General features: G+C 42.5%; 1 protein-coding gene across 2 annotated transcripts in view; it reads right to left on the bottom strand.

Annotated features, from left to right (window-relative positions):
- POLA1 (DNA polymerase alpha 1, catalytic subunit) overlaps positions 1–18125 on the bottom strand; it is a 215044-nt gene that overhangs the window by 66444 nt on the left and 130475 nt on the right. For both annotated transcript variants that reach the window (XM_075774829.1, XM_075774819.1), the window contains exon 35: positions 1589–1705. In XM_075774829.1, coding sequence (XP_075630944.1) covers positions 1589–1705 — 117 coding nt within the window. The remainder of the gene's footprint in view (positions 1–1588; positions 1706–18125) is intronic.

The following is an 18125-nucleotide window of genomic DNA, read 5'->3' on the forward strand; positions in this document are numbered from 1 at the left end:
AGGCCACTTGTGCCTCTAACCAGCACTAATTACATCAAAATGTTGGAATGCTCAATAGCAACTAATATACAAGATCAGAGCAAAGATCCTTCTACCCAGTGCAGCATCTTATCCTTATTCTGGCTAATGCATCCGTATTTTGGAGAAATGTGATCGAATGCAGAGGTAGCAGAAGGCAGAATAATCTTCTTACCAGATCTCATTTGACTCTCTAATAGCTAGAAATTGGATCAAAACCTGAATTTCTTCAGAATCGTTTGTTGGTTTGTTTAGTTGATAACTAACATGTCTGGACATATCTAATACCCATATATGCCTCGGTCTCTTTTTCCATTGGTACTAGCTTTAAATTTCTTACAGCAATATACTTCAGATTAACGGCACAGGTGAAAGGTTTGTTCTCCGATGGATTTGCTTTTCTTCCTTTTTAATTTTATGTAATATCATCTGGTTCCTGTGTTAGGAGTTTGGGAACTTCCACTTGTTTTTACCCATTTTTTAATGCTGTTCATTATCTGATCTTCTTATATTCTTCAACATTAACTTACCACTAACACAAAAAATGGCTATCTTTTGATTAGTCTTTCTCTGACAACACTGTTTCAGTCTCTTGATTTTTAGAGACACCTATCCTTTGTGACTTTTTACATCTGTGGTACTGAATAAGAGGGACCAAAATATCTCATTTGGTAAATACAATAATGTTGTTCAGAGCATTTGCTTGACAGCCGCACCTCAAACCCTTGATTTTTGTAAGTTTTATATAAGTAAGGATAATTTAAGATTTATTGCAACTTAAAATGAACCCCAAAGATTCCCTACTTTCTTTATCAAAGGTTTCTCTCTCTTTCTCTTTGGTTGTTTTATGTAAATTCTGGAAAATGTCAAGACTTCTAAATGTTAAACTCACTTTTTTTCTCTGTTTCTTAACAAAGAAATTGAAGTCTTTTGCCTGAATTTTACAACTTGAAACACAATCAGCTTCCTTTAATCTCAGAATCCAAGAGAACCAGCTAGGGTGGAGTAGGCAGTCCTGAACTTTGGAAGACTAGACCATCTAGCTCAGTGTGAAGTTTAAAAGCTTCTACATTTTTCAGGCAAGGAGCCAAATCTACATGTGCAGAACTCAGAACTTCTTACGTCCTGAAAGTACTTACTGCCTTAGAGCACCCCCAGAAGATGGCATGAAAGCCCGTCTCCACCTCCTTAGCACCAAATTCAGATAGGTGAGAACCAGTCAGCAGAAAAGCAGGCAGTTGTTCTTGTTTCGGAAGGTTGGTTTTGTCTGTCTATTTTAATTTACCTGTACTCTGGCAGAAGCATTCCAGCAAATTCTAGTTAGCTGACCAAATGCTCATCAGCTGGAAAATTTCCAAACTCAGCAGCTGCATGGCATGCTCTCTTCACAGTAATGAGGACGCTGCTTAAACGTGGAGTAGGAAAAGCATAAACAGCCTTCTCTAAACTAATAAACTAATTAAAAATTCCTGCTTAATCCTGCTACCTTTGAAAGGCAGAGTTGAGAGAGCAGTGAGCTTCATGAGAATTCTGCTCCACTGCTGTCAAAGCTTTGTCCTGAAGCACTCACCTCTGGTCTCAGAACAGCCTTCCTGCAGGCCTGGCATATGGGGCCACTCCGGGAAAAATTCAGAGGAAGTCGACGGGTTCGATTCTGGCAAGTTGGCTCCTCACATATTAACCAACCCTGCAGAAAGGGAGATCGTAAAAGAAAAGACATTTTTTACCGTAAATTCAAGTTATAGCTTCCTTTTACCCCACCTAAACAATGAATCATACTCAAGGAAGGAAAAAAAATCCCAACTTTAACATTATCTGTGAAGCTGATACTATAATATGTGTTGCTAAGAGCAAAAAGTCAGGTATAAAGAGGTGAAGGTCCCTGTTTAATGTAACACAATCAATGGTGGAGAACAAAGCTGAAATCCTCTTGCTTCAAAATCCCACATTCTGCACACTGCAGTCATCCCTTTCTTGAACTATACTGAAATCTCTGCTCTTCTCCAGTTAGGACAATGTTAACATATAACAAAAATATTTTATACAACTATGTAGACCAGACAGCAAGACACCCCAGAGACCAGCAACAAATTAAATTTTAAAGTAAAGTGCCATTTCCTTGCTTGCACTTTAAGAGGGGAAAAACAGTTTTAACACTTAGGTTTTATAATGACAGCCAGAAGTTTTCTTTTCTATACATTTTTTTATAGGAAGCTATCGAGACTTCAATGTAAACCGACTCATTTAGGAAAAACAAATGTTTTGCTGAGTTAAAATGAAGTAAAATCTGAGCCCGTTTGCTCTACAGCTGCTCAGGGAAACAATGCGGAAGGGTTCTCTTTAGAGTATGAAAGAAAGAATACTTCTGGGATTGGTAAAGATATTACATATTCTGTACCAGGTCCAGCCATAGCTTAAACCAATGCCACACTTCATCTCCAAAAAACACCAAGTACCTAAAGAATAGCTTAAGAGAAAGCGCACAGTGAAAGTTTTCCAGATTTTCTCAACTTTTGGAAATGGTCAAGGACCTCCTGAATCACTGTCTTTATATTCAGTGGTGATGGATGCATTCCTACCCCCATCCCAATGAACTTCAAGTGCTTTTCAAACCAATGTAAACTTCTAACATCTACAACTTCCTGCAGAACAACTACACATTGAATGAAAAAGTATCTTATTTTTCTTGAACACCACCCCCTCCCCCCAAAGAATTATTTTTTAATGCCTTCTAGTTCTTGTATCAGGAGAGATTAGGAATAATCATTCTGCATTCACCTTTATCCATGCCACTCATGATTTTATAGACCTCCATCACATCACCTGCAATCAAACTCTCTTCCAAACCACAGTCCTAATTTGCTTCGTTGTTCTTTGCATGGTAACTACTCCACATCTTTGTTGCCCTTCTCTGAATCTCTTCCAGGTCCTTTTTGAAATGAGGGGGCGGGGGAAAATGGGACAAATGGGGAGGGAGATGAAACCAGTATTACACACTGTATTCAGGATGCTAGATTAACATGAAGTTATACAGAAACAAGATGGTATCTTGTTCTCTGTTCCTTTCTTTCCTGAAGTTCTGTTTGCCTGGAGCGCTACTGAGCATTGGAGTACTGAGCAATCATTTCCAAAAAGATATTTATTATTATCCAAGAATTATAATTTTATTCTTTAGTAGTCAACACACTCATTGTATGCAAAATTAAGATTGGGGTTTTAGCACCTGCCTCACTTAACGTTACTTGGCAGAGGATTTAATCTTCCATTGGTAACTGACAAGTCAACTTGGTATCACAAGGTCTTTCTGCAACTCTTCTCAAACAACTCCTGCTTTTACCACCCCTGAGCAGCTTAGCACTGTCAAACTCTGCATTACACATTATCAGCTGTTGATGTCTCTGCTGGGAGTAACGACTTTATTTTTGCCTCTGTTTCCAAAATTTGTTTCTGTTGCTCCTACAAAGAAGTTGAATCTAACCACACCAGGATTATTGGTACTTTGATAGAAATATTATGAACCAGAGGACAACTCAAAAAGTTGCTTGCTTCCATTCTCACAGGCTTTTTAACAAGCTGTCTCAACATCGTGCTCTGGCAATGACTTATACTTAATCTCCACAATGGCAACTCAGGTTTCCAATTATTACTGTGTTTCCTACCCTTGCAATTTCCACTACTGTCACTACCACCATCTTGGCTGGAAAGTCAATAATAGAAGTTTGCAACTATATACCTTCCCTGGCTTTTATTTTCTGGAGATTCTGGCAAATTGCTGGAAAAGCAAATTTGTTAACAAGACACGACTTAAGTTTGCCTTCCTTACTAGCATGGCCAAACCTGAATCTGTGTTTTGTACTTCAGTAATCCAGCGTCCTGGATTCGGCATGATTATGTCAGTAGTGTAGCTTAAAGTTCAATATTTGAGTTACTTTTATTTCTAATGCTTTGGAACACGTGTGGAGGAACACATAAGCTTTAGTCTTCTATTTTCCAAAACCTTGTTAAAATGGGACTTGACTATGTCTACCCTTAAAAGTTTTATTTTTGGTTTTGTTTTGTTAGGTTTTTTATCATTTCTATCATTTACTGGAGTATGCAGAGATTTGACTGTTTGTTTTTGCAGCTTGTTCTCTAAAGGATCACATTTCCTGAACACTGTTCTTTCATGTTTGTCAGCTTTATCCCTTTCTTCAACTTAAAAATATATTCTTCTACCATCTTTTCCAAAGTACTAGAAGTCTGATTCAGTTTTTTCCTTTGGTTGTGTGGTTTGCTTTTTTTTTTTTTTTTTAAAGAGGAAACCTCAAATCCTTTCCAAAAAACTTCATTTATTCCACAGACCTCTCTTCTTTCACTATTTCTCCAGCCGTGTCACAGCCTCAGTATTATCCCACTGGGTGTCAAGCCCATCAAAACACTCCTGTTGCTCTTGCAGAGAGGAGCTTTTATGCCCACGTGGGCAGACCAGAAAAACTTTGCGGGGAATGTCACGTCAACAGCAAGGTATATAGCACTGCCTAAGATGCGTCCCTAATGCAGAAATGGAAAGAGTCCACTGAGATATGCAGTTAAGAGTTCACTTCACTCAGCTCTGGATATCTAAAAGCCTGATACCTAATCTAAGCTAGTCACCCCACGATCCGTTTATAGCAAATGGAGGAAGAAAAAAGCAACTTCAAAAAGCAATTCACCTAACAGATTTTGAGATGCGGCAAACTCTGCTCTAGGGCTCTCAGTAAAATCAGGCTATACCTAATGTCAGAGCAAGCTTTTTGGAAACTGTGATCAATGTATTTGATCACCATGTTAAAATTCATAACAATAAAATGCTAACAATGTAAAACATTACATATTTAATACTGCACGGTGAGTAAATTCCAAGAATTCAGTAATCTTCTGTGGATTTAATTTTGGTCTGTTGCATACCTGTTGCCCTAGCAGTCCTAGCACCACTCTCCTTGTCACATACAAATTATTTATGACAAATATTTCACAAGTGACATTAGAAAGACAGATGTTGCTTAACAAGACTGAGTAACTTTATTAGCGGATGTTTCACCATGAAAAGTCCTAATTTAGGACCTGACCTAACACAGACACCTGACCTGTGTCTTCTGAAGCCAGCATACACAAATAAGCCTCAAGTCAAAAAGATAGTCCTTAGCTTTGGTTTTGCACATGGACGTAAGATTTATTTCTAAAAGAGGAAGATGCTAATCAGTTGCCTCACAATTTTTAAATAACTCAAATTTAATAGACATGGAATAACTTACTACTGAAAAAACCTACTCCTGGAAGGAACTAAGATCTTCAGGCACTCACGTGAGTACAGAGAATATCATTAGAGCCACTGTGAGGGAAAATACAAAAACATTTCTGGAAAGGATAATGAATTGTCACAGATCTTCCATTAAGTTAATTCTTAGAGACAAAGGCTATGCTCTGTATGGAATGCTGTTTATGCCATATTTGCTTATTACGTGGCATCTCTACCTTCCTATGAAACATCTGGTAGCAATCTGACACAAACAGGACCTTAAAATACACAGCCAGGCAGGGGGACGTGTGGAAGGAGGGTGTCCTCACCCATTCCAAACCCCTCCTCTTTAAGAGCATAATTGTTTCAGCTGTAACTATGAAAAGACACTGTGTGCACAAAGAGAACACTCATGACTCAAAACATATTAAATGACTGCATTTGAACTTTAAAACAATTTATTATACTAAAAAAACAAACCATGGAAACTGCCAGATAGTAAGGTATTTAGTTAGGGAATGCAAGTGCAACTGAAAAAACAAAGCCTGAAATGGGAGCAGCATCCCAACTTCAGCTAAGCAGGATACTCAAAAATAGATAACCATGAAAATAAGGCATGGTACAAGTAACAGTGCATTTTCTGCCACCTATTGGCATTTGTAGCTAACAATTAAGAAACAAAGAACTACACCACTTGCAAGGTACTGCTTATATTGACTTATAAGGGAACGCACAGATGGTCCACCCAAACTATCACTGAATAATGACATTTGAAGCAAGTTTCTTTATGCAATTGTTTCAGTTTAATGCAGTCACTGTTGTAAGCACTGGGAACTTTGCTGGTCACAAAATACAGGTGAAAAAAGACTGAAAAATCCTGCTTAAACTAAAAAAAATAGCTTCGGATAAAAATAAGCATTCAAATTCAACAGCTTACTATTATACTTGTTTTCAACTACTAAGAAATAATAATCAAGATGTAAAACTTTCACTGAACAGTACACTTCTCAATGAACTATATTTAAAAAAATAGAGATCTAAGTTGTTGCCTACAATAAAAAAAACCCCAAACACGTCAGGTAGACCCTAAATAAATGTCCCTTCAATTCATATAGAAAACAGTTAATATCATCTGTACAGATTTCCTACCAGTTATAATTAACATTAAAGAGGCCTTTTCTTCTTTGTCACCTCTCTATTCAGGCCTTATTTGCGTTTGTTTGTACTTACTATCTGTTAATCTCTCTTAACAAATGACAACAATAACTGTTGCTATTATGCATGGAAATTAAACATGTAGATACTGTGTGAAGGGAGCTATTTTTGAAAAAAGCAGTATCAGAAACATGTAGCCTTTTATGTCTCTTGTTTTGCTTTGATAATTAAGCCATAGCCTTGATTTGTTTTAAACAAAAAACTTTTCCATGGACATGCATGTTGCAATCAAATTCAATACATGCATTATGTTCTGATTCAATTTGTTCAAGTGCATTACTGTTAACCCTTACTTGATCCATGCCTGTTGCCTTTACTGACCAAACAAAACCAATCCTTCATTTCCCAGCAGCTATCACTGAGTCTGTAAATTAATTTGCAATAGATCAAACAAAATCATAATAGGAAACCTTCAGTTTTGTTCTACTTGGCATCAGCAACACTTTGGGAAATGAAATACAAGTTGATAGGAGGGGAAAAAAACAAGGCAACTAGCATTTCCAAACATTCTGTCTACAACTGCTTAGTTCCTTTTAAAATATAAAAAACGTATGTAAAAAAACCACCCTGAAGTAAATGTACAATATAAAAGAAAATCCCTGAAGAGTACTATGTCCACAAACTGTAGCTAATGGGGAGAAATTTGCAAGTCAAAAGTAATTTTCTTTCTTTGTAAGTCTGTTCCTGAGAATTAGCCTCTCACACTCCAGTGATCAACAAGCATTATAAATATTACCCCAAAATACAGAGGCAAGTGGTTTTGGAACAGCCTTTCAAACAGAAGTTGCAGGAGTCAACAACATACATTTGTTGAGCTTTATCTTAACAGTTTTTACAAATTACATTTCACAATGTAGCTTGGTTGCCTGCTACAGTGGAGGAGTAGATGTGCTTCTCTAGGACACTTCAGTTCAGTATCTATGTTTCTGCCTTCAGACAGCCTGGATGCTGAGGGACTACAATGCTTTAAAAGTTCACAGGGAATGAAAAAATGCAGTAGTAAAAAGAAGAAAGCTGCAAGTACTGACAATTATTCAGAGGTCACTATCAGTCACTTTGGAGTTGAATTTAAAATCTAATGAGTGTAGTGCTTGCTTCTCTACAATCGTACTATTGAAAACAATGTTAGTGTGGATTTATGAAAATGGGATCTTGGTGGATGACGTCCAATCTCCAGATGTCTGGGATACCTAACCTCAAGCACATTGGATCCAAAATCCATGGCTGCCTCACTGCAGAGCTGAAATTATCACCTTAAATCATCACGCCACACCAGAAGGGAAGTGTAGGAACACAACCTGGACATGCTTTCCTAGTCAACCAGCATAAGCTTGCCATTCATGTCACTGATCAGCAAATCAGCTTCTGGAAGGCTGAATGTGAGAGAACACAATGAAAATTTTCTGATTCAGGCATCACTGTGAGTTACTAATCAAGCCACTCTAGCTTCAAACTGACCTCTCCTTTCAGACTACTCTTACAAAAGCATCTTATTTCCACTAATTCCAAGGCCAGAAGCTTCAAACCCTCTTTTCCTGCCAGTGTCCTTATCATGGATAGCACTCCCTAACAGGGCAAATCTGTTTGAAGTGGCTTTAAAAGTGGGAAGGATGAGGTTCCACCAATATTGCATTACTGGGTAAACTATCAAATCTACTGATGTCCCCTGACAATGTTAAAAGACAGATGTTTTAATGAAATATTTCATATGAAGTTTGTCATGACAATAGCAGACTTGACTCAGTGACCTGAAAGCTATCGGTTCCACTTCCAATAACCTGTTCTACATCCCAGGTGTCTTCTCCTGTTCCACCTGTGTCTTCTATAAATATCTGAATGTTTGGGGAAGCAGACAGACAAATGTTTTTTAGTATCTCAGGAATTAGAACTTGAGCCAAAACCTCCATTTGCACATGCTTTGGCAAGTGCTTTCATTGTTAATAGTAGCTACATCTTTTAAGAACTACATCACAATTTTACACTTGAAACACCAAAGGTGGTATCAATATCCACTTAAAGATGAGCTACTGCTGTGAAGTCAGGGAAGTTTTTCTGCTGTGTACCAGAAACCAAATTACTGTTAAATAATTTCAACTCCCAACCTGCTTTTTTGCCTGTTCAGAACAAATAAATACTCTAGTAATAACGCTGACTCAATCTAAAGCACTTGCACTGTATTGGTGAGATCTCAGCAGCAATGAAAACTGAATGACAGTCTGAGAACTAGTGTCATGCACTGGAATTTCGGTAGACAACACAAATTTGAGTGACACCTACCTGCCACTGCTACAATCCCAAGAAGAAATCCCCTCAGGTCAGGGATGCTATCCTAAATAGCAAAACAAGATTTCACATGGGAAACTTGACCCACTTGGCAACGTGAAGTCCAGCATAACTCAGGATCCTCAGGCAACATCTCAGTTTTTCATGAGGAAACGTACCTGGTAAAAACCTCAGAAGATCTCTCTTATAAAGAAACCAATTATACTGCTTCTAGACATAAAAAGGTATAGACTCATTCAATTTTTGAAAGTGTTTCTCAGGATGGAGAACTCAATGAGGAAAGGCTAGGATCTGCAAGAAAAGTAACGCTTTATGGTACTCTGGTGCTTGCCTGCTTCATGTACTTTCTCTAACTGCTTCCAGCTAGCTGCTTCATCCCGATTGTCCTTCCAAAGCAAGTACAAAGACACATCAGATAGTTGCTTGATCAATCTTATGGATGGAGTAATTTATCAGTGAGACCAGCAAAGGAGACTCAGTGGAGAACACTTTGATCAGGAAGGCTCCACACAGGTGATACCTTAAAATACCTGACTCCATCAAGTCTACATGTCTCCTAGACAGCCTGAGCAGAGATGGCCAGTCCTCTGGAACTTATAGCTACTAATACAAATAACCCAGAGGTTGAATTATCTGAACTGATAAAAGACTAGATCAACATATGAAAGGAACACCTCATGTTGTCTAAGAACCTACTTCTTCGTGACTCATCCTGTTTGGGCAGGGGAAAGAAAAGACAAGTGAATTCCTAGTCAAGGTGAAATTTGGAGATAAACTTGTCAAAGAAATTCAAGGGAAGCCAAAAATAATATCCTGTCACAGAACAGCATCATATACGGAAAATTAGCCACCAGGCTTCCTTCCTTCTTCAACCCCAGCAAAAGGACCGCCATCAGAAATGAAGCCTTTATAAAATCATGCAACTGCCAAACTCTGAGGAAACAGACATTTTTTTTTTAGCTCTATAAAAGACTACTACCAGAAGTTAACTCTGGAAATAGAAGGTGGACCTGTAGCTTCACAGGCCGGAAGCTGAGCGCCACGCGGCCGCTCACTCACTCCTTCCCCAGCGAGACAGGGAGGAGAACGGGAAACAAACCAACGGCAAAAGCCTGAGGACTGGGATAAGGGCAGTTTACTGGGACAGCAAGGGAGAGGGAAAAAACAATCAACAACAGTGCTGATAACAGATATTAACAATGGGTGATAACAGAGAACAATTTACCGAACCAACGACTCAGCCGCACCGAAACTGCACCGAAACTGCGCCGCCCCTCCCCTACCCGACTAGCCCCCTTTTATGGTGAGCATGATGTCACATGGTATGGAATAGCCCCCGGCCAGCTTGGGTCACCTGTCCTGGCTCCTTGTGAAATTAACTCTATCCTTGCCAGAACCAGGACATTATCCACCCCTTATTCCATACCATCTACGTCATGCCCAGATTATTTCACTGACACCATTCTCTTACTCCATGGGCCATCGCTCTATAAAGTGTCCATCAAGTTCATTTAGTCCATGGCTTTGGGTTCCATCTGCCATTACAGTCTCTCAGAGCAGGAACAATGGTGCGTGCTGCTGGATTGTTGCACACTGCATCCGGAGTATTTTTCATGGCTGGTGTATCTGCTATGGTCCATGCTCGCAGTCTGGAGGTCACAGATGTAATTTTCGATAAAGTTCCTGGGCACCAGTTGAAGTCAGTTCCAAAGTCCATCCTTCATTAGTTTTGGGTGATTCTTATGGTTATACTATCAATACAGTATATAGCTATTAACATCATACAATTTAATTTATTGGCTATTTTCACCCAAAATCAAATCCCCCTGGGGTACACACTGGACTTCCCCATCCTTTCTCATCACCCACCAAGTGCACCCTGGTCCCTGAGCAAAAGCAATCGTGCAGATGGGCTTGCCTTTGCCTAAAGCAGGGATGACCCAAACTGTTTTACCCAACATATTTTTCATGCGCACGACAGGAACTTTATCTCCTTCTACTGGGCGTGGAAATTTTGATTGGGCAGGGCCAACTCGATTGGCAGATCCCCTAGTGTTAACTAACCAGGTGGCCTTTGCTAAATGTGTATCCCAGTGTTTGAGGGTCCCACCACCCATTGCTCTCAGGGTAGTTTTTAGCAGTCCATTTTACTTTTCAGCTTTCCCAGAGGCTGGTGCATGATAGGGGATGTGATAGACCCACTCAATGCCATGGTCTTTGGCCCAGGTGTCTATGAGGTTGTTCCGAAAATGAGTCCCATTGTCTGACTCAATTCTCTCTGGGGTGCCATGTCGCCACAGGACTTGCTTTTCAAGACCCAGAAGAGTGTTCCAGGCAGTGGCATGGGGCACAGGATATGTTTCCAGCCATCCCGTGGTTACTTCCACCATTGTAAGGACATAACGCTTGCCTTGACGGCTTCGCGGGAGCGTGATGTAGTCGATTTGCCATGCTTCCCCATACTTATATTTCAACCATCGGCCTCCATACCACAGAGGCTTTACCCGCTTGGCTTGCTTGATTATGGCGCATGTTTCACATTGATGGATGACCTGTGAGATGGCGTCCATGCTCAAGTCCACCCCTCGATCACGGGCCCATCTATATGTCGCATCTCTTCCTTGATGGCCTGAGGTGTCATGGGCCCACCGAGCTAGAAATAATTCACCCTTACGCTGCCAGTCCAAATCCACCTGAGCCACTTCAATCTTGGCAGCCTGATCCACTGGTTGTTCTGATGTTCCTCAGTGGCCCGACTCTTGGGTACGTGGGCATCTACGTGACGTACCTTTACAACCAGCTTCTCTAGCCAGGCAGCAATATCTTGCCACAATGAGGTAGCCCAGATGGGTTTGCCTCTACGCTGCCAGTTGCTCCGCTTCCACTACTGTAACCACCCCCACAGGGCATTGGCCACCATCCATGAGTCGGTAGAGAGGTACAGTGTTGGCCACTTTTCTCTTTCAGCAATATGTAAGGCCAGCTGGATGGCTTTCACCTCTGCAAACTGGCTCGATTCACCTTCTTCAGCAGCTTCCGCAACTCGCCGTGTAGGACTCCATACAGTGGCCTTCCACCTTCGATGCTTTCCCACGATGTGACAGGACCCATCAGTGAAGAGGGCATATGGTTTCTCATCTTCTGTTAGTTTATTATATGGTGGGGCTTCTTCAGCACGTGTTACCTCCTCCTCTGGTGACATTCCAAAACCTTTCCCTTCTGGCCAGTCTGTGATCACTTCCAGAATCCCTGGACGACTGGGCCTTCCTATTCGAGCCCGTTGTGTGATCAGTGCAACCCACTTACTCCACGTAGCATCAGTTGCGTGATGTGTAGAAGGAGCCCTCTCTTTGAACACCCAACCCAGCACTGGCAGTCGGGGTGCCAAGAGGAGCTGTGCTTCAGTGCCAATCACCTCTGAAGCAGCTCGAACCCCTTCGTAGGCTGCCAATATCTCCTTTTCCGTTGGAGTGTAGCGGGCCTCGGATCCTCTGTATCCCCGACTCCAAAACCCCAGGGGTCGACCTCGAGTCTCCCCTGGTGCTTTCTGCCAGAGACTCCAGGTAGGGCCATTCTCCCCGGCTGCGGTGTACAGCACATTTTTTACATCTGGTCCTGCCTGCACTGGCCCAAGAGCTACGGCATGAACTATTTCTTGTTTAATCTGTTCGAAAGCTTGTCGTTGCTCAGGGCCCCATTTGAAATCATTCTTCTTCCGGGTTACATGGTAGAGAGGGCTTACTATCAAACTAATTCGGAATGTGCATTCGCCAGAAACCCACAACACCTAGGAAGGCTTGTGTCTCCTTTTTGTTGCTTGGTGGGGACATGGCTGCTATTTTGTTGATAATATCCATAGGGATTTGACGCCGCCCATCATGCCACCTTATTCCTAAAAATTGGATTTCCTGCGCAGGGCCCTTCACCTTACTTCGTTTTATGGCAAAGGCAGCCTGCAGCAGGATTTGGATTATTTTCTTCCCTTTCTCAGAAACTTCCTCTGCTGAGTTGCCCCATACAATGATGTCATCAATGTATTGCAGGTGCTCTGGGGCTTCACCCTTTTCCAGTGCAGTCTGGATCAGTCCATGGCAAATGGTGGGGCTGTGTTTCCACCCCGGGGCAGTCGATTCCAGGTGTACTGGACGCCCCTCCAAGTGAAGGCAAACTGCGGCCTGCACTCTGCTGCCAAAGGGATCAAGAGAAATTGCATTAGCAATATCAATTGTGGCATACCATTTGGCTGCCTTTGACTCCAGTTCATATTGAAGTTCCAGCATGTCCAGCACAGCAGCACTCATCCGCGGTGTGACTTCATTCAGGCCACGATAGTCTACCGTCAGCCTCCACTCTCCATTTGACTTCCGCACTGGCCATATGGGACTGTTAAAGGGTGAGCGGGTTCTGCTGATCACTCCCTGACCCTCCAGTTGACGAATTAGCTTGTGGATGGGAACCAGGGAGTCTCGGTTGGTGCGGTATTGCCGCCGGTGCACAGTTGTAGTAGCAATTGGCACCTGTTGCTCTTCAACCCTCAGCAACCCTACAACAGAAGGGTCCTCCGAGAGACCGGGCAAACTAAACAATGGTTCAATTTCCTCCGCTTCCAAGGCAGCTATTCCAAAAGCCCACCGGTAGCCTTTTGGGTCTTTGAAATACCCTTTCCGGAGGTAGTCTATGCCCAGGATGCATGGAGCCTCTGGCCCACTCGCAATGGGGTGCTTTTGCCACTCATTCCCAGTTAGACTTACTTCAGCCTCCAACAGAGTCAACTGTTGGGATCCCCCCATCACACCAGAAATAGATATTGGTTCCACCCCTTCATAGTTCGATGGCATTAGGGTACACTGTGCACCCGTGTCCACTAAGGCCTTGTACTCTTGTGCGTCTGATGTGCCAGGCCATCGGATCCACACAGTCCAATACACTCTGTTGTCCCTTTCCTCCACCTGGCTGGAGGCAGGGCCCCTCTAATCCTGCTCATCATATTCACTACTCATCTCTTGCAGAAAGGACTTAGAAGTCCCTTCAAGAGGATCATAAGTGGGATCAGGCCTTCCACTTGATCTGGGGGGCTGCCCGGTGGAAACTGGAGCAGCATTCTTTCTGGAAGAGTCCCTTGGTACAGCTGTCTTGCCTTGTAGCTCATGTACGCGTGCCCGCAGGGTTGAAGTAGGCTTCCCATCCCATTTCCTCATGTCTTCTCCATGGTCACACAGGTAAAAACCACAGGATACCTCGTGGTGTGTATGCTCTATATCCCCTCTCCGGAGCAGAAAAACGCTTACTCCTAACAGCTGAAATACAGGTCTGTGGGGGTGGGGAGTACGATATATCCTCTTTGAGTTGCCGGACATCCTGGGACAGCTTCTCCACAGCTGAGACGAGGGAGGAAGAAAGGCTCTCTTCATATTGCCGGAGTCGGCCAGCCACTTCATCCACTGTGGGTGCCTCTTCACTCTTCCAGTCAATTACTGCCAGTGAGTTGGCGTACGATGATGGTGCACGTCGTACAAATTTTCGCCACATGGGTCGGGTACACTGGACTTCATCGGGGTCTGTGGGCAACTGTGTGTTGTCTGGATCCTAATAAACCATTTCCCGCACAGCTAATTCCCTCAGATATTGGATACCTCTCTCCATGGTGGTCCACTTGCCCGCCTGACATACGACATCTTCGCTGAAAGGATATCTTTCCCTCACACTTGACAGGAGTCGCCTCCAGAGACTGAGGGCCTGTGCCTTCTTCCCAATTGCCTTGTCAATACCCCCTTCCCTAGACAAGGATCCCAGCTGCTTGGCCTCCCTGCCCTCCAGTTCCAGGCTACTGGCCCCGTTATCCCAGCAGCGGAGCAGCCAGGTAATAACGTGCTCCCCTGGAAGGCAGCTGAAGTCTTTCCGCATATCTCACAATTCACTCAGGGACAGAGATCGGGTGATCACTTCTGGTTCCGGCTCTTCTTCTTGTTCTCGTGATGGCCCCGGTTCATCATCATCTCTCACGATGCGAACCAATTTCTTTGTGTATTTCTTTTTGTGTATAGGGGCGACTGATATTGGTATGGGTTGATCTTTTGGCTCAGCTACAGTGCCTGTTGTGGGGGTTTGGGCAGCTGCAGTGCCTGTTGCGGGGGCCTGGGCAGCTGCAGTGCCTGTGGGTCCGCTCCCTCCCTCTGGGTGGTGCTGTCTACTGTCAAGCAGCGTTTGACAGATTGTGGCCAGGGCCCAGCACAGCGCAGTAAGTTGTGTCTCCTTAGAATCCCCACAGCATTTTCCTTTCAAATATTCTACCATCTTATCAGGGACTTGCAACTGTTCAGGAGTGAAGCTCCAAACCATTGGGGGTGAAAAGGTCTCTAGATACCCACCCATACTCTCCCACATGCCATGCCAGCCCTGACCATTCAGTCTTGGGGAACATCCCTGGGTAGTATTCTTGAAACCATTTTTGCTAACCCTGAACAGGAGTGGGAAAACATTCAGGAGACCTAGCAATAGGAATATACTGGCCTGAACATTCCAAGGGTATTCAAAATACTCAAAAGTTGTTGTAACCAACCAAAAGGGAAAAGGGGAGGTGAAAGAGTGCAAGAAGGTATCCCCCCCATAGATCGGGTGCAGTTATTAATCAATTCTAAAAAACATTGACTGAGGTACAGGCCTGACCGAAATGCTACGTACAAGTACCAGCTCAGACTCATGACTGTCGATGATATCATAAGTCATTATCACACAATACAACAACACGAGAACAGGAACCCCTCTCCCAGAGGTGATCAACAGCACCGCAGGGATTGCATAGAGTAAACACGGGTTTACAAACCAGAGCCATGTGACCAAACAGAACATCATTATGACCAGCGACTGTTTCAATAACATCATAAATTCTTATGACAATTTTCTTTAACACGCTTGGGTCAGACTTGTCCTTATCACAACCCCTCGAGCCCCACGTTGGGCGCCAAAAAGGACTGACGTGGTTTAGCCCCAGCCGGAAGCTGAGCGCCACGCGGCCGCTCACTCACTCCTTCCCCAGCGAGACAGGGAGGAGAACGGGAAACAAACCAACGGCAAAAGCCTGAGGACTGGGATAAGGGCAGTTTACTGGGACAGCAAGGGAGAGGGAAAAAACAATCAACAACAGTGCTGATAACAGATATTAACAATGGGTGATAACAGAGAACAATTTACCGAACCAACGACCGACCGACCGACCGACCGACCAGACACTCAGCCCATCCCGGAACCGCGCCGAAACTGCGCCGCCCCTCCCCTACCCGACTAGCCCCCTTTTATGGTGAGCATGATGTCACATGGTATGGAATAGCCCCCGGCCAGCTTGGGTCACCTGTCCTGGCTCCTTGGGAAATTAACTCTATCCTTGCCAGAACCAGGAAAAACATCTTATCTATTTTGACATTTTTCCTGTCAATGATGATCTCCTTGATAAGGAATGAGCAGGCACACTCTATTGACAAGAATCAGGCAAACCAACCCTCAAAACCAGAGAGATGGAGTTAGAAGCAATCGGTGATGCAGAATTCTGGGTCAGCAACTTTTTCAGGATCGTGCAAGGCTTGATATTCCACAAGCACACCAGATATCAAGCGCTAGTAAAAAAAATAAAAATCTGTGAGACCATAAGAAGGACCTCATTTTATGTTTGAAGGAAATCTAGGGGACCTGCAAAGCATCTTCAATAAGTGGGTTCAGACATACTTAGATCTCAAAGTAGTATATGGATAGATACTGTTATTGATATTGTCCAAAGAAGGGCAGCGAAGCTGGTGAAGGGTCTGGAGCACCAGTCTTATGAGGAGCAGCTGAGGGAACTGGGGTTGTTTAGTCTGGAGAACAGTCGGCTGAGGGGAGACCTTATCGCTCTCTACAACTACCTGAAAGGAGGTTGTAGCCAGGTGGGGGTTGGTCTCTTCTCCCAAGTAACAAGCAATAGGACAAGAGGAAATGGCCTCAAGTTGTGCCAGAGGAGGTTTAGGTTGGATATTAGGAAAAACTTCTTCACCAAAAGGGTTGTCAGGCATTGGAACAGGCTGCCCAGGGAAGCGGTTGAGTCACCATCCTCAAAGGTATTTAAAAGATGTGTACATGTGGCGGTACTTAGAAACATGGTTTAGCGGTGGACTTGGCAGTGTTAGGTTTACGGTTGGACTAGATGATCTTAAAGGTCTTTTCCAACCTAAATGATTCTATATACTAGTCATTCCAACCTTCTTTTCCACTTTGCCAAAATTTTAACAAGAAATTACAGGAAAAGCTCTATCCACTTCTTTAATATGTTACTACAAAGAGATCAAATTGTACTAAGTCAGAAGCCCTAGTGTCAGCTTCAAGAGATCCCTTACTAGAGAAAAGATATGTCTGAATTTCATCCCAGAATCTAACAGTGTCAAAGAATTTAACAATGAAGAGTGTGTGCAAGTCCTGTTGAACTGCCAGGCATAACTGAAACTCTTAAGTAAAATTCTCTTAAAACTAAGTTATCTAACATATTTATACTAAAATCTAACAAATAAAACGATGATCTTTGACGATGTCTTGTTTTAAGGCTTTATACTGCTGTCCTCACTGTAACATTTAATCATCTCCCAATAATAAATTCCTTTCATAATTTCACAGACTCTTCAAATAAATTATTTTATACAAGGAGATGGGTCAAGAGTCTATTATTGACGCTGGCTGACTAGAGCTTTTGCCTTTTTAAGTGGGATAGATACAGTGTTAAACATATTGCCAAGCTTGTTCTAGCCAAAAGGTATTGCAACATATGCTTAGAATGGTCAAGAACCTTAGGTTTGCATAAATTCCTTTACAGATTTATTCTACAGCTTGAGTCCTTTACCTGGGGAATGCTTATTCCATGTTCTCTAGTATTTTGTTAGGTGTTGTGGACATTTGGCTTTAAATTCCAAGAAGCAATGCTAATAGTTTTAGTAACTATGATAGTATCAGTGATGGAAATTTGTTCCTGAAAGTTATACATAAAGCTAACTATAGTGCACTAAGAGACCTGATCATAGATCCAATGTAGTATATGACTATTTGGATCACAAGTAAAGATAAGGAACTATTTTATCAACTCACTCTTGGCCATTGACTTCACATTCATTTCTCTTTTTCTATACAATAAATATTGTTGCTAGTTCCTCATCCAGAAAAAATAGGTTACATTTCCCAGTGTGAGTATTTTTAGAGTCTGATGCTACCTGATCATCCAATTTAGGAAAAAAGTAAACAGGGACCATGGCATTTCACACTCCATTTCATGCTGCCTCACTTCAATGGAAGTTGAAGATATGATTTCAATTTCTTTTCGAAACACTTCCCTATTTTC

Source organism: Balearica regulorum, chromosome 1 (assembly GCF_011004875.1).
Source record: "Balearica regulorum gibbericeps isolate bBalReg1 chromosome 1, bBalReg1.pri, whole genome shotgun sequence".
NCBI classification, from domain to species: Eukaryota; Metazoa; Chordata; class Aves; order Gruiformes; family Gruidae; genus Balearica; species Balearica regulorum.